Source organism: Globicephala melas, chromosome 5 (assembly GCF_963455315.2).
Source record: "Globicephala melas chromosome 5, mGloMel1.2, whole genome shotgun sequence".
Taxonomy (NCBI): Eukaryota; Metazoa; Chordata; class Mammalia; order Artiodactyla; family Delphinidae; genus Globicephala; species Globicephala melas.
The window spans coordinates 18305378-18321804 of NC_083318.1; the positions used below are offsets into that span (position 1 = coordinate 18305378).

The window sequence follows — 16427 nt, forward strand, 5'->3', positions numbered from 1 at the left end:
GATCTTATCCATCATCTCTGTCCTCAAGCACACGGCACATGGGTAACGGGCCCTGTCATGGCTTCACACGCATAGATTTGTGACTGCTGATTTCCTGGCAGTGGGTAAGATAAACGTTTTCTTAAAGGAACTAGGATAATTTGATATAAGACAAATACATGAAGTGGAATCTGCTACAAATAACTTAAAAAACAAAAATCAAAGACAAAAGAAAACAATAGCTATAACCAAAAAAGACTTTTTATTTCCTCCTGAAGTGAATTCCCATCTGCTTTTAAATGGCAACATGTTTTTCCATTAACTGGGAGCTACAGCCAAGAAGCCAAAGACAATGAGGTTCTGGCCACGGGAGAGCAGCAGGGGGCAGAGATGGCTGAAGGATGCCGCCTGCTTCAGCCGCTCCTTAGAGGCTGCTCCCTAGGGACCACATTCTCTTTTCAGCTGGTGACAAACTTCCTCTTGGGACTCTCCTGAGGATTAAAATAATGCTTTAATTCCCTGTATACCCTCTCCAAGGAGGGAAAATGAAGTAACTCAGAAGGGTAGAAGGAGCTACTTCAAACTTAGGGTGTCTGTAAGCTTTTATGGAAAAATGTTGACCTGGCAAAAGCACCAGGTGACAAGAAAATATTTTTAAAAATTAACCCTCCTATCCCAGTCCTTTAATGAGTGCAGTATCATCTCCATCCTAAACATTCTAAACAACTTTTTAATTAAAAATAAAATATTCACTACAGTTAAAATAAACATTTTATGTTTCTAAAAAGCAGTGTCAGCAATTTCCTCATTTCTGGCTCACCCAGCCAAATTCTTGTTCGTATAGCTGATACTGTACAGTCAAATAAAATTAATTTTATGTAATACTGAATATATTACTCTCCCGTGAAGACAATTAACTGAGTCAGTAGTTTCAGTTTTATACCAAAAGTGCCCACAGAGACACCCCAACTCTGAAAAAGAGGCTGTGCCTATAGCAGGGTGCATTGCTACAAGAAGGTTCCTCTATGATAAATGAGAAGGGAAAGTCTATTTTTCCTAAATCTAACTTTTTTTCAGTTCATTAAATGTTTGTTAAGTATGTACTATGTAGTATGTTCTGTGCTGAAGGATATGGCCTTGCTGGGGGAAGAAACAAATTAGTTAAATCAGTGGTAAAGCACTGAGCCTGTAGGTATCAGATGACTGAGGTTCAAGCTTTGAATCTGTTTTACTATTTAAAAACCTATCAGGGACTTCCCCAGTGACGCAGTGATTAAGAATCTGCCTGCCAAAGCAGGGGACACGGGTTAGAGCCCCAGTCTGGGAAGATCACACATGCCTCGGGGCAACTAAGCCTGTGTACCACAACTACTGAAGCCCGGGTGCCTAGCGCCCGTGCTCCGCAACAGGAGAAGCTACCGCAATGAGAAGACTGCTCACCGCAACGAAGAGTAGCCCCCACTCGCTGCAACTAGAGAAAGCCCTTGCAGCAATGAAGACCCAATGCAGCCAAAAAAAAAAAAAAAAATCAAAACTAATTTTGGCTTTCAAACATTGTTGTGCCATTTTAATTCTGATAGAAGAAAAAAAGATGAGAGAGATCTTATATTTTATGTGAAGCTAAGTTTAATCTACCTTAAACTTCCTATTAATTTTGAGACTTTAAAAAGATAATATTTTTCCTCAAACAATAAGGCACCTGTGTGAATTACTTAAATATTCAGACCAAACCCTCCACCCAAAACAAAAAATGTGGAACAAACCTGTCTTGTCCAAACTGAAAAGCCTAGAACTACTAAGATACGGCTCTGGAATAAATGTCTATGAAGTTGTAATAATATACTGATTATAACTAGGACCACAGAAAGATACCCTTCCCTCACCTATGCAATATGGGACATAAAAACGTAAACTGAGGGACAGTATTTTCTGCTACTTTCTCTGTGACTATTTTTAGAAAATCTGATATAAAAATCAATCAGAAATGAATTTGCTTATATTTCAGACTGAATTAGGCATGTACTACATAAGAACTAGTAAGCTGGTACAATAATTCCTGGCACCAAGTGAGTTTTTACCTTTCAGCCAGACAGGACCTCACTGGCTTTGCTTTTTGTTTTGCACTTCTGTGTTACTACCATGAATTATTTCAAAGTGAGAGAGGCATATTTATACCTTGCTAACTACTCTTCCACTTCACTCAACTCAATTGAAAGATTTATGGTTTCTTTTCCTGCCTACTTCCTGTAAACTGACATATCACATACAGCCCTTGGTCTCACACCAAAAACTAAATTCTAGAAATGCTGGAGCAGTCAGTTAGCAGTAACTGTATGTTCATTTTAACTTAATGGATGGTCATGCCACAGAGATGCTCATAAAGATTATTGTTTCAGACAGGACTTTAAAGGTGAACGCACTTTAACTGCTTCTCAAGCTACTTTCTACATGGATTTTCCACCCCAGTGGAATTTAAAAATTTAAAGGGGGAAAATCAAACATACATAGTTACTAGTTGAAAAAAACAGTGAGTAGATTTGGTATTTATTTTGGTTGTTGTTATTAGCTATGACTACATGATATACTAAATCCAATTCCACATGTAAGTATACCTACAAGACTCTCTGAGTACCGCTAATGATCTGTTATGTGTTAACCTCTTTGGTTTTTACAGAAGACAGATAAAAAATAATAGCAAGCAAAACAGAAGGTGGAGTCCCAGCCTGCTGGATAATTCAGAATGAAAAGAATCTACAGCTTCTTACTTAAGAAAGTATTAATTTCCCAGTACAGACCCATATCAGTGGTATTCAGAAGACATTTCTGTGTTGAGGAATATATAGTCCAAATTTTTCTTAAGACATACATGTAGAAAAGCTGCACAAATAGTTTAATGGAATTTTATTCTGTAAATAAAAACAGCCTAAGTAAAGAGTTGCTAAGGACAGAAAAAATATTTATTTATTTGCCATACTTAGAATTTTCATATTTTCACAGAGGTCTTGCTATTCTTGTTGAGAGTATACTTTTACTATAAGGGCAGACTGGCTGTCACTTCTATGGTTTTTATGAGAGAATCTTTGTAGACTGAGATAATTTTCCCAAATCTTAAAAGATAATAATAAAATCTCTCTGCCAAGTCTTTTGTATTTCAGAGTGCTTACATGATATCTTAATCTCATTTTTATGATCTCTATGAGAAAACAGTAGGGCAAGTTGTACACCATTTCCATGTGATAGGGTAAAGCAATCAAAGTTCAGAGATGTGTATAACTGGTTGGAAGCTGCTGTATCAAAAAGCCCCTAGACTGGCTGAATGGATACAAAAACAAGACCCGTATATATGCTGTCTACAAGAGACCCACTTCAGACCTAGGGACACATACAGACTGAAAGTGAGGGGATGGAAAAAGATATTCCAAGCAAATGGAAATCAAAAGAAAGCTGGAGTAGCAATTCTTATATCAGACAAAATAGACTTCAAAACAAACACTATTGCAAAAGACAAAGAAGGACACTACAAAATGATCAAGGGATCAATCCAAGAAGAAGATATAAAAATTGTAAATATTTATGCACCCAACATAGGAGCACCTCAATACATAAGGCAAATACTAACAGCCATAAAAGGGGAAATCGACAGTAACACAATCATAGTAGGGGACTTTAACACCCCACTTTCACCAATGGACAGATCATCCAAAATGAAAATAAATAAGGAAACAAAAGTTTTAAATGATACATTAAACAAGATGGACTTAATTGATATTTATAGGACATTCCATCCAGAAACAACAGAATAAACATTCTTCTCAAGAGCTCATGGAACATTCTCCAGGATAGATCATATCTTGGGTCACAAATCAAGCCTTGGTAAATTTAAGAAAATCAAAATCATATCAAGTATCTTTTCAGACTACAACGCTATGAGACTAGATATCAATTACAGGAAAAAATCTGTAAGAAATACAAACACATGGAGGCTAAGCAACACACTACATAATAACCAAGAGATCACTGAAGAAATCAATGAGGAAGTCATCTGCCATAGAAACAAATGACAATGAAAACACAATGACCCAAAACCTATGGGATGCAGCAAAAGCAGTTCTAAGGGGGAAGTTTATAGCAATACAATACTACCTTAAGAAACAAGAAACATCTCAAATAAACAATCTAGCCTTACACCTAAAGCAATTAGAGAAAGAAGAACAAAAAACCCCCAAAGTTAGCAGAAGGAAAGATCAGATCAGATCAGGAATAAACGAAAAAGAAATGAAGAAAACGACAGCAAAGATCAATAAAACTAAAAGCTGGTTCCTTGAGAAGATAAACAGAATTGATAAACCATTAGCCATACTTATCAAGAAAAAAAGGGAGAAGACTCAAATCAATAGAATTAGAAATGAGAAAGGAGAAGTAACAACTGACACTGCAGAAATACAAAGGATCCTGAGAGATTACTACAAGGAACTCTATGCCAATAAAATGGACAACCTGAAAGAAATGGACAAATTCTTAGAAATGCACAACCTTCTGAGACTGAACCAGGAAGAAACAGAAAACATGAACAGACCAATCACAAGCACTGAAATTGAAACAGTGATTAAAAATCTTCCAACAAACAAAAGCCCAGGACCAGATGGCTTCATGGGCGAATTCTATCAAACATTTAGAGAACAGCTATCACCTATACTACTCAAGCTCTTCCAAAATATAGCAGAGGGAGGAACACTCCCAAACTCATTCTACCACCATCACGCTGATACCAAAACCAGACAAAGATGTCACAAAGCAAGAAAACTACAGGCCAATATCACTGATGAACATAGATGCAAAAATCCTCAACAAAATACTAGCAAACAGAATCCAACAGCACATTAAAAGGATCATACAACATGATCAAGTGGGGTTTATCCCAGGAATGCAAGGATTCTTCAATATATGCAAATCAATCAACGTGATACACCATATTAACAAACTGAAGGAGAAAAACCATATGATCATCTCAATAGATGCAGAGAAAGATTTCGACAAAATTCAACACCCATTTATGATTAAAAACCCTCCAGAGAATAGGCATAGAGGGAACTTTCCTCAACAGAATAAAGGTCATATATGACAAACCCACAGCCAACATTGTCCTCAATGGTGAAAAACTGAAAGCATTTCCACTAAGATCAGGAACAAGACAAGGTTGCCCACTCTCACCACTATTATTCAACATAGTTTTGGAAGTTTTAGCCACAGCAATCAGAGAAGAAAAAGAAATAAAAGTAATCCAAATTGGAAAAGAAGTAGTAAAGCTGTCACTGTCTGCAGATGACATGATACTATACATAGAGAATCCTAAAGATGCTACCAGAAAACTACTAGAGCTAATCAACTAATCTGGTAAAGTAGCAGGACACAAAATTAATGCACAGAAATCTCTTGCATTCCTATACACTAATGATGAAAAATCTGAAAGTGAAATTAAGAAAACACTCCCATTTACCATTGCAACAAAAAGAATAAAATATCTAGGAATAAACCTACCTAAGGAGACAAAAGACCTGTATGCAGAAAACTATAAGGCACTGATGAGAGAAATTAAAGATGATACATATGGAGAGATATACCATGTTCTTGGATTTGAAGAATCAACATTGTGAAAATGACTCTACTACCCAAAGCAATCTATAGATTCAATGCAATCCCTATCAAACTACCACTGGCATTTTTCACAGAACTAGAACAAAAAATTTCACAATTTGTATTGAAACACAAAAGACTCCGAATAGCCAAAGCAATCTTAAGAAAGAAAAACGGAGCTGGAGGAATCAGGCTCCCTGTTTTCAGACTATACTACAAAACTACAGCAATCAAGACAATATGGTACTGGCACAAAAGCAGAAACATAGATCAATGGAACAGGATAGAAAGCCCAGAGATAAATCCATGCACATATGGTCACCTTATCTTTGATAAAGGAGGCAAGAATATACAGCGGAGAAAAGACAGCCTCTTCAATAAGTGGTGTTGGGAAAAGTGGACAGCTACATGTAAAAGAATGAAATTAGAACACTCCCTAACACCATACACAAAAATAAACTCAAAATGGATTAAAGACCTAAATGTAAGGCCAGACACCATCAAACTCTTAGAGGAAAACATAGGCAGAACACTCTATGACATAAATCACAGCAAGATCCTTTTTGACCCACCTCCTAGAGAAATGGAAATAAAAACAAAAATAAACAAATGGGACCTAATGAAACTTAAAAGCAAAGGAAACTACAATCAAGATGAAAAGACAACCCTCAGAATGGGAGAAAATATTTGCAAATAAAGCAACTGACAAAGGATTAATCTCCAAAACATACAAGCAACTCAGGCAGCTCAATTTCAAAAAAACAAACAACCCAATCCAAAAATGGGCAGAAGACCTAAATAGACATTTCTCCAAAGACGATATATAGATTGCCAACAAACACATGAAAGAATGCTCAACATCATTAATCATTAGAGAAATGCAAATCAAAACTACAATGAGATATCATCTCACACTGGTTAGAATGGCCATCATGAAAAAATCTACAAACAACAAATGCTGGAGAGAGTGTGAAGAAAAGGGAACCCTCTTGCACTGTTGGTGGGAATGTAAACTGATACAGCCACTATGGAGAACAGTATGGAGGTTCCTTAAAAAACTAAAAATAGAACTACCACACAACCCAGCAATCCCACTACTGGGCATATACAATGAGAAAACCATAATTCAAAAAGAGTCACGTACCAAAATGTTCATTGCAGCTCTATTTACAATAGCCAGGACATGGAAGCAACCTACGTGTCCATCAACAGATGAATGGATAAAGAAGATGTGGCACATATATACAATGGAATATGACTCAGGCATAAAAAGGAACGAAACTGAGTTATTTGTAGTGAGATGGATGGACTGTCATACAGAGTGAAGTCATACAGGCTGTCATACAGAGTGAAGTAAGTCAGAAAGAGAAAAACAAATACCGTATGCTAACACATGTATATGGAATCTAAAAAAAAATAAAGAAAAAAAAATGGTCAGAAGAACCTAGGGGCAAGATGGGAATAAAGATGCAGACCTACTAGAGAATGGACTTCAGGATACGGGGAGGGGGAAGGGTAAGGTAGGACAAAGTGAGAGAGTGGCATGGACATATATACACTACCAAACATAAGGTAGATAGCTAGTGGGAAGCAGCCGCATAGCACAGGGAGATCAGCTCGGTGCTTTGTGACCACCTGGAGGGGTGGGATAGGGAGGGTGGGAGGGAGGGAGATGCAAGAGGTAAGAGATATGGGGACATATGTATATGTATTACTGATTCACTTTGTTATAAAGCAGAAACTAACACACCATTGTAAAGCAATTATATTCCAATAAAGATGTTAAAATAAACAAACAAACAAAAACAAAAAGCCCCAAAAGAAGAATCTTCTACTTCTAGTCCAGTGTTCTCTCCACTATATTATGCTGCTTCTCTGAAGACTACATTTTGAGAAATAGATAAGCCAGGTAAAAACAATTTAAATATAATAGAGGCCAGGTAAAATGCAATTTAATTTAGTCAATGTAGTATATTTCCTGTTTTAAGATTACTTAATACACAGTTATTTAAAACAGCTGGCATCAAGCAAGCTTTTCTTTGCTAATGACCCCAAGGCACTGCTTTCTTCCCACCAAGGTATTTTAAGGGGAACTATCTTACCTCTGCTCCTGAATATGTATCTGTTTGGAGGATGAGTTCATTCAGATCAACATCATTACTGATTGGCATAGAGTGAAACTGCAAGTTAAATATTTCCCTTCTTGTTTCTGCATCTGGTAAAGGCACGTAGATGATTCTATCAATTCTTCCAGGCCGCATCAAGGCCTATAAAGAAGAAGGGGCAACAAAGATTAACCAAGCTCAGAATTGATATTCCATATGAAGGAACCCAAGGAAAGAGGATGCCCAGAATCTCATGAATATCTCACTATTATCATAATTAGTAAATAAAACAAGTACTAGAGATTCTAAAGTCTATTTCAAAGATTCAAACAAATAAACAATGTCAGAGTACTTTTGAAAATAGAAAAACAGGATTTCTGAAAGGCTTTTTGCTCCTCAGCAACTGTCAGGTCAGTAAAAGACGACTATTGTCTTTTAAGGAAATGTGTATATGACTTGCATTCATCATATCAAAAGGTTTTTTTTGGTAACTTCCTGCAATAACTCTTCAAATATGGGTTAAGCTGTTTTCAGAGATCCCACAAAATAACATAGCTCAGATCAAAGAATATTTCTAGAGCTGATGGCAGTCAAATGCACTTCCCTAATATTTATCGAAGGTGAATGCCTGAACTATCTTAGAGCTAATGAAGTCATCTATTCAGAAAAAACTATTGAGCGGTACTATACACCAGAGTTTGTTCTTGGTACTAGGAAACAGCACGAATAAGACAGATAAGTGTAAAATTGACTATAGTGAGAGTTACACGTCTGTGAATATACTAATAACCTTTGAATTCTATATTTTAAGTGGATGAATTTTATGGTATGTAAATTATATCTCCATAAAGCTATTAAGAGAGATATGGGTCAAAAGTGTGCACGTATCTGTGTGTGCTTTGAGGGGATGGGGCAGCTTTTAGTTGGGGTAGTCAGAGAAAGCCTCTTTGAGGAGGTAACTTATGCAGATATCCAAAGGAGACACCCATACAAAGATCTGGGAAAGAGCATTCAAGGTAAAAGAAACCTCAAGTACAAAGGCACAGATGACTGGCATGTTCCAGAGACAGAAAAAACCCACTGTGGTAGAAACAGTGAATAAAATGAAAAGACATAGGAAATGAGGTTAGAGAGATAGTCACAGGCAGATTATGAGGTCTTAAACAACATGGTGAAGAGTCTGGACTGCATTCTATTTGCAATGAGAAGCCACTGGAAGGTTTTAAGTAGGAAGGTGAAATGGTAAGGTTTACAAGCAAAGATCATTCTTGTGGGACAAAAAAAGGTCTAATAAGAGTCCAGTAAGGAAAGAAAAGAGAAGATGGGGTAGAAAAAAATATTTGAAGAAGAGGCTGAAAATTCCCCCAAATTGGTAAACCATAAATTCACAAAATCAAGAAGCTCAGTGAATTTCAAACAAAATAAATACAAAGAAAACCATACATGAACACATTATAGTCAAACTGCTGAAAAGCAAAGATAAAATCTTAAATGCTGCCAGAGTGAATACAGGGAACAATGATTTGAATCACCAATGACTCTCAATTAAAACAATGGAGGGCAGAAACCAGTAGAACAACATCTTTAAAGTGTTGAAAGAATAAAAATGTCACCCCAGAATTCTATTCCCAGTGAAAGTACTCTTCAATAACGAAGGAAAAATAAAGTCATTTTTAGATAAAAGAAAACCAAGGAAATCTGTTTCCAGTAGATCTGCATTACAGAAAATGCTAAATGAAGTTCTTTAGGTTGAAGGGAAATGACATGAGATGGAAAATTGAATCTTCAGGAAGAAATCAAAAGGATTAGAAATGATATACCCCCAAAATGTAGACTCCTTCCATCTCCAAAAAAATTACTCTTCTTGCTGGCATAATCAGAAACAGCACTCCTTGAATATTTAGGAGATACTTATAAACAGTGAAAAACAGCACATTTCTATATGTGTACTTATGAATATGAAGTATCCAGAAAGAAGATGTGATAGAATACAGAAAGTAAGGAAGATAAGAACTTAGACATGAACCTCTTTCAATTATAAAAACTAAAACAACAAGAACAACAAACCTCCAAATCCTGAAAATGTAGCTGGGCCATACATTAAACATTACAGAAAATACAAACATTGAAACCTCATATGGTTGCTCTGTGGGACTTAGTTCTTAAGGAACTGGTGAAAAAATGATGATATTCTGTGAGTAATAAACTGTCCTCTGTCTCTGACTCAGGGGTCTCAAGCCTTTTGCCAGATTCTATGAAATTGTGGCAGACTAACTTGTTAGCTTTCAAATAGGGTAAAGTCTCGGAACCTTCATATTTCTTAATACATATGTTCCTAATAACGGAGCCTCAACATATATAAAGCAAAAATTGACAGGTTTAAAAAGATAAATATATATAATTCCACAATCATAATAGGAGATTTTAACTTTCCTCTCTTAGCATTGATGGAACTAGAAAACAAATCAGTAAGACAGAGAGGATCTAACAAGACCATCAATCATCTTGACCTAATTGATATTTATTTATAGGGCACTATGCCCAACAACTGCAGAACACATATTCTTTTCAAGTACACTTGGTATATTCACCAAGACAGCCCATATGATAAGCCATAAAACAAAACTCAACAAATTCAAAAGGACTGAAATCATACAGAGTAGAACTCTATGAGAAGAGTAAGTTAGACATGAATAAAAATAGGACATAGAGGAAAACCCCAAACACACTGGAAATTAAACAACATACTTCTAAATAAACCATGGGTCAAAGAAGGTATCACAAAGGAAATGAGAAAATGTTTCAAGTTGAATGATAATGAAAATCTAACGTATGAAGATTTGTGGAATATAGTTAAAGCAGTGCTTAGAGGCAATTTTATAACTTTAAATGCTTATAGTAGGAAAGAAGTCTAAAAGCAATGACCTAAGTTTCAAGAGTAGGTACAGGAAGGAAATAATGAACATGAGAGCAGAAATCAATGAAATGGGAAACAAACAAGAGAGAAAATCAAAGGCAAGTGTAGTTTTCTACAAAGATTTAAAAAATTGATTAAATTCTAGCTAGACTGAACAAGGATAGAGAGAACAAATCATCAACATCAGAAATGAAAGAAGGGTTATCACTACAGATCCTAAAGACAGTAAATGGATAATAATAGAATATTATAAACAACTTTATGATGATAAAAAGAAACAAATTTCTTGAAAAATTCAGGTACAAAATGGACACAAAATGAAACAGAAAATCAGAATAGCCCTACATTTATTTTTAAAAATGAAACTGAACTCATCAAAAAATTGAATCCACCGTAACCAACCTTTCCACTAACACATTATTGACCAGGGGATTTTTGCAGAAACTAACGCCTGTGGCTGTTAATACGTCTCCAGTCAAAAATGTGTTAAGAAAAATCCAAGCCCATATGATTTCCCTTCTGAATTTTACCAACGAAGAAATAACATCAAAATTATACAATCACTTTAGAATACAGAGACGGGAACACGTCTCAACTTGTTTTATAAAGCCAGCATAATACTAACTCCAAAACCTGACAAAGATACTACAAAAATTGAAGATTACAGATTAATGACACCTTCATAAATATAGACCTAAAAATCCTTTAAAAACATTGGCAAATAGAATCTAACAATATATAAAATGGATAAATCATCATAACCAAGTAAGAATTATCCCCGGAATGCAAGGTTAGTTTAACACTCAAAATCCAATGAATATAATTCACCACAGTAAACAGAATAAAGGAGAAAAACAATATGATCATTTAATATGTGCAGAAAAAACAAATGACAAAGTTTAAGATCTACTCAAAATAAGAAAACTCTCAGGATCTGGAGGAAGATGGCGGAAGAGTAAGACGCGGAGATCACCTTCCTCTCCACAGATACACCAGAAATACATCTACACGTGGAACAACTCCTACAGAACACCTACTGAAGGCTGGCAGAAGACCTCAGACCTCCCAAAAGGCAAGAAACTCCCCACGTACCTGGGTAGGGCAAAAGGAAAAAAGAATAAACAGAGACAAAAGGATAGGGACGGCACCTGCACCAGTGGGAGGGAGCTGTGAAGGAGGAAAAGTTTCCACACACTAGGAAGCCCCTTCGTGGGCGGAGACTGCGGGAGGCGGAGGGGGGAGCTTCGAAGCCGCGGAGGAGTGCACAGCAACGGGTGCGGAGGGCAAAGCGGGGAGATTCCCGCACAGAGGATCGGTGCCGACCGGCACTCACCAGCCCGAGAGGCTTGTCTGCTCACCCGCCGGGACGGGCGGGGCTGCGAGCTGAGGCTCTGAGGCTCGGGTTTCGGTTTCGGACGGAGCGCAGGGAGAGGACTGGGGTTGGCGGCTTGAACATAGCCTGAAGGGGTTAGTGCACCACAGCTAGCCGGGAGGGAGTCCGGGGAAAAGCCTGCACCTGCCGAAGAGGCAAGAGACTTTTTCTTCCCTCTTTGTTTCCTGGTGCGTGAGGAGAGGGGTTTAAGAACGCTGCTTAAAGGAACTCCAGAGACGGGCGCGAGCCGCGGCTAAAAGCGCGAACCCCAGAGACGGGCGCGAGCCGCGGCTGAAAGCGCGGACCCCAGAGACGGGCGCGAACCGCGGCTGAAAGCGCGGACTCCAGAGACGGGCGCGAGCCGCGGCTGAGGGCGCGGACTCCAGAGACGGGCGCAAGCCGCGGCTGGAGGCGCGGACCCCAGAGGCGGGCGGGAGACGTTGGGGCTGCTGCTGCCGCCACCAAGGGGCCTGTGTGCGAGCGCAGGTCGCTCTCCACTCCCCTCTTCCGCGGAGCCTGTGCAGCCCGCCACTGCCGGGTTCCCGGGATCCGGGGACGACTTCCCCGGGAGAGCGCACGGCGGGCCTCGGGCTGGTGCAGGGTCACGCTGGACTTTGCCGCCGCAGGCCCGCCCCGCATTCCGTGCCCCTCCCTCCCCGCCGGCCTCAGTACGCCAGAACTCCCGAATCAGCGGCTCCTTTAACCCCGTCCTGTCTGAGCAAAAAACAGACGCCCTCCAGCGACCTACACGCAGAGGCAGGGCCAAATCCAAAGCTGAGCCCCTGTGAGCTGTGAGAACAAAGAAGAGAAAGGGAAATCTCTCCAGCAGCCTCAGAAGCAGCGGATTAAAGCTCCACAATCAACTTGATGTACCTGCATCTGTGGAATACATGAATAGACAGCCAATCATCCCAAATTGAGGAGGTGGACTTTGGGAGCAAGATCTATGATTTTTTTCCCTATTCCTCTTTTTGTGAATGTGTATGTGTATGCTTCTGTGTGAGATCTTGTCTGTATAGTCTTGCTTCCACCATTTGTCTTAGGGTTCTATCCGTCCATGGTTTTTTCTTAAAATTTTTTTCTTAATAATTAATTTTAAGAACGTTATTATACTTTACCTTCGTCCTTTCTTTCTTTCTTTCTTTCCTTCCTTCCTTCCCTCCTTTAGACAACGAATCATCCCAAATTGAGGAGGTGGTCTCTGACAGCAAGATTTATGATTTTTCCCCCTTTACCTCTTTTTGTGAGGGTGTATGTGTACGCTTCTGTGTAAGACTTTGTCTGTATAGCTTTGCTTCCAACATTTGTCCTAAGGTTCTATCCGTCCCTTTTTTTTTTCTAATTAAGAATTTTTTAATTCAATAACTTTATTATACTTTATTTTATTTTTACTGTATCTTCTTTCTTTCTGTTTTTCCTTCTTTCCCTCCTTCCTTCCTTCCTCCCTCCCTCCCTCCTTTCGTTCCTTCTTGCCTTCTTTCCTTCTTTGCTTCTTTCTTTCTTTCTTCCTTCCTTCCTTCCTTCCCTCCTTCCTTCCCTCCTTTCCTTCTTTCTTTCCTCATACTCCTACTAATTCCCTCTACTTTTTCTCCCTTTTATTCTGAGCCGTGTGGATGAAAGGCTCTTGGTGCTCCAGCCAGGAGTCAGGGCTCTGCCTCTGAGGTAGGAGAGCCAACTTCAGGACACTGGTCCACAAGAGACCTCCCAGCTCCACATAATATCAAACAGCGAAAATCTCCCAGAGACCTCCATCTTAACACCAGCACCCAGCTTCACTCAACGACCAGCAAGCCACAGTGCTGGACAACCTGTGCCAAACAACTAGCAAAACAGGAACACAACGCCACCCATTAGCAGAGAGGCTGCCTAAAATCATAATAAGGCCACAGACACCCCAAAACACACCACCAGACGTGAACCTGCCCACTAGAGAGACAAGATCCAGCCTCATCCACCACAACACAGGCACTAGTCCCCTCCACCAGGAAGCCTACACAACCCACTGAACCAACCTTAGCCACTGGAGACAGACATCAAAAACAGGAGGAACTACGAACCTGCAGCCTGCAAAAAGGAGACCCCAAACACAGTAAGATAAGCAAAATGAGAAAACAGAAAAACACACAGCAGATAAAGGAGCAAGATAAAAATGCACCAGACCTAACAAATGAAGAGGAAATAGGCAGTCTACCTGAAAAAGAATTCAGAGTAATGATAGTAAGGTTGATCCGAAATCTTGGAGATAGAATGGACAATAGAATGGACAAAATGCAAGAATCAGTTAACAAGGACCTAGAAGAACTAAAGATGAAACAAGCAACGATGAACAACACAATAAATGAAATTAAAAATACTCTAGATGGGATCAATAGCAGAATAACTGAGGCAGAAGAACGGATAAGTGACCTGGAAGATAAAATAGTGGAAATAACTACTGCAGAGCAGAATAAAGAAAAAAGAATGAAAAGAACTGAGGACAGTCTCAGAGACCTCTGGGACAACATTAAACGCACCAACATTCGAATTATAGGGGTTCCAGAAGAAGAAGAGAAAAAGAAAGGGACTGAGAAAATATTTGAAGAGATTATAGTTGAAAACTTCCCTAATATGGGAAAGGAAATAGTTAATCAAGTCCAGGAAGCACAGAGAGTCCCATACAGGATAAATACAAGGAGAAATACGCCAAGACACATATTAATCAAACTGTCAAAAATTAAATACAAAGAAAGCATATTAAAAGCAGCAAGGGAAAAACAACAAATAACACATAAGGGAATCCCCATAAGGTTAACAGCTGATCTCTCAGCAGAAACCCTACAAGCCAGAAGGGAGTGGCAGGACATACTGAAAGTGATGAAGGAGAAAAACCTGCAACCAAGACTACTCTACCCAGCAAGGATCTCATTCAGATTTGATGGAGAAATTAAAACCTTTACAGACAAGCAAAAGCTGAGAGAGTTCAGCACCACCAAACCAGCTTTACAACAAATGCTAAAGGATCTTCTCTAGGCAAGAAACACAAGAGGAGGAAAAGACCTATAATAACGAACCCAAAACAATATAGAAAATGGGAATAGGAACATACATATCGATAATTACCTTAAATGTAAATGGACTAAATGCTCCCACCAAAAGACACAGATTAGCTGAATGGATACAAAAACAAGACCCTTACATATGCTGTCTACAAGAGACCCACTTCAGACCTAGAGACACATACAGACTAAAAGTAAGGGGATGGAAAAAGATATTCCATGCAAATGGAAACCAAAAGAAAGCTGGAGTAGCAATTCTCATATCAGACAAAATAGACTTTAAAATAAGGACTATTAAAAGAGACAAAGAAGGACACTACATAATGATCAAGGGATCGATCCAAGAAGAAGATATAACAATTGTAAATATTTATGCACCCAACATAGGAGCACCTCAATACATAAGGCAAATACTAACAGCCATAAAAGGGGAAATCGACGGTAACACATTCATAGTAGGGGACTTCAACACCCCACTTTCACCAATGGACAGATCATCCAAAATGAAAATAAATAAGGAAACACAAGCTTTAAATGATACATTAAACAAGATGGACTTAATTGATATTTATAGGACACTCCATCCAAAAACAACAGAATACACATTTTTCTCAAGTGCTCATGGAACATTCTCCAGGATAGATCATATCTTGGGTCACAAATCAAGCCTTGGCAAATTTAAGAAAATTGAAATTGTATCAAGTATCTTTTCTGACCACAACGCCATGAGACTAGATATCAATTACAGGAAAAGATCTGTAAAAAATACAAACACATGGAGGCTAAACAATACACTACTTAATAATGAAGTGATCACTGAAGAAATCAAAGAGGAAATCAAAAAATACCTAGAAACAAATGACAATGGAGACACAACGACCCAAAACCTGTGGGATGCAGCAAAAGCAGTTCTAAGGGGGAAGTTTATAGCAATACAAGCCCACCTTAAGAAGCAGGAAACATCTCGAATAAACAACCTAACCTTGCACCTCAAGCAATTAGAGAAAGAAGAACAAAAAAACCCCAAAGTTAGCAGAAGGAAAGAAATCATAAAAATCAGATCAGAAATAAATGAAAAAGAAATGAAGGAAATAGCAAAGATCAATAAAACTAAAAGCTGGTTCTTTGAGAAGATAAACAAAATAGATAAACCACTAGCCAGACTCATCAAGAAAAAAAGGGAGAAGACTCAAATCAATAGAATTAGAAATGAAAAAGGAGAGGTAACAACTGACACTGCAGAAATAAAAGAGATCATGAGAGATTACTACAAGCAACTCTATGCCAATAAAATGGACAATCTGGAAGAAATGGACAAATTCTTAGAAAAGCACAACCTGCCAAGACTGAATCAGGAAGAAATAGAAAATATGAACAGACGAATC

At 38.4% G+C, this 16427-nt stretch overlaps 1 protein-coding gene across 2 annotated transcripts in view; it reads right to left on the reverse strand.

The window, feature by feature from the left end:
* The window catches only part of AFG2A (AFG2 AAA ATPase homolog A), a 348748-nt gene that overhangs the window by 55776 nt on the left and 276545 nt on the right, over positions 1 to 16427 (reverse strand). Inside the window, exon 15 of one of the 2 annotated variants that reach the window (XM_030863905.2) lies at positions 7716 to 7880. The exons of the other annotated variant lie outside the window; for it this stretch is intronic. Coding sequence (XP_030719765.1) covers positions 7716 to 7880 — 165 coding nt within the window. The remainder of the gene's footprint in view (positions 1 to 7715; positions 7881 to 16427) is intronic. 2 annotated transcript variants of the gene reach the window in all.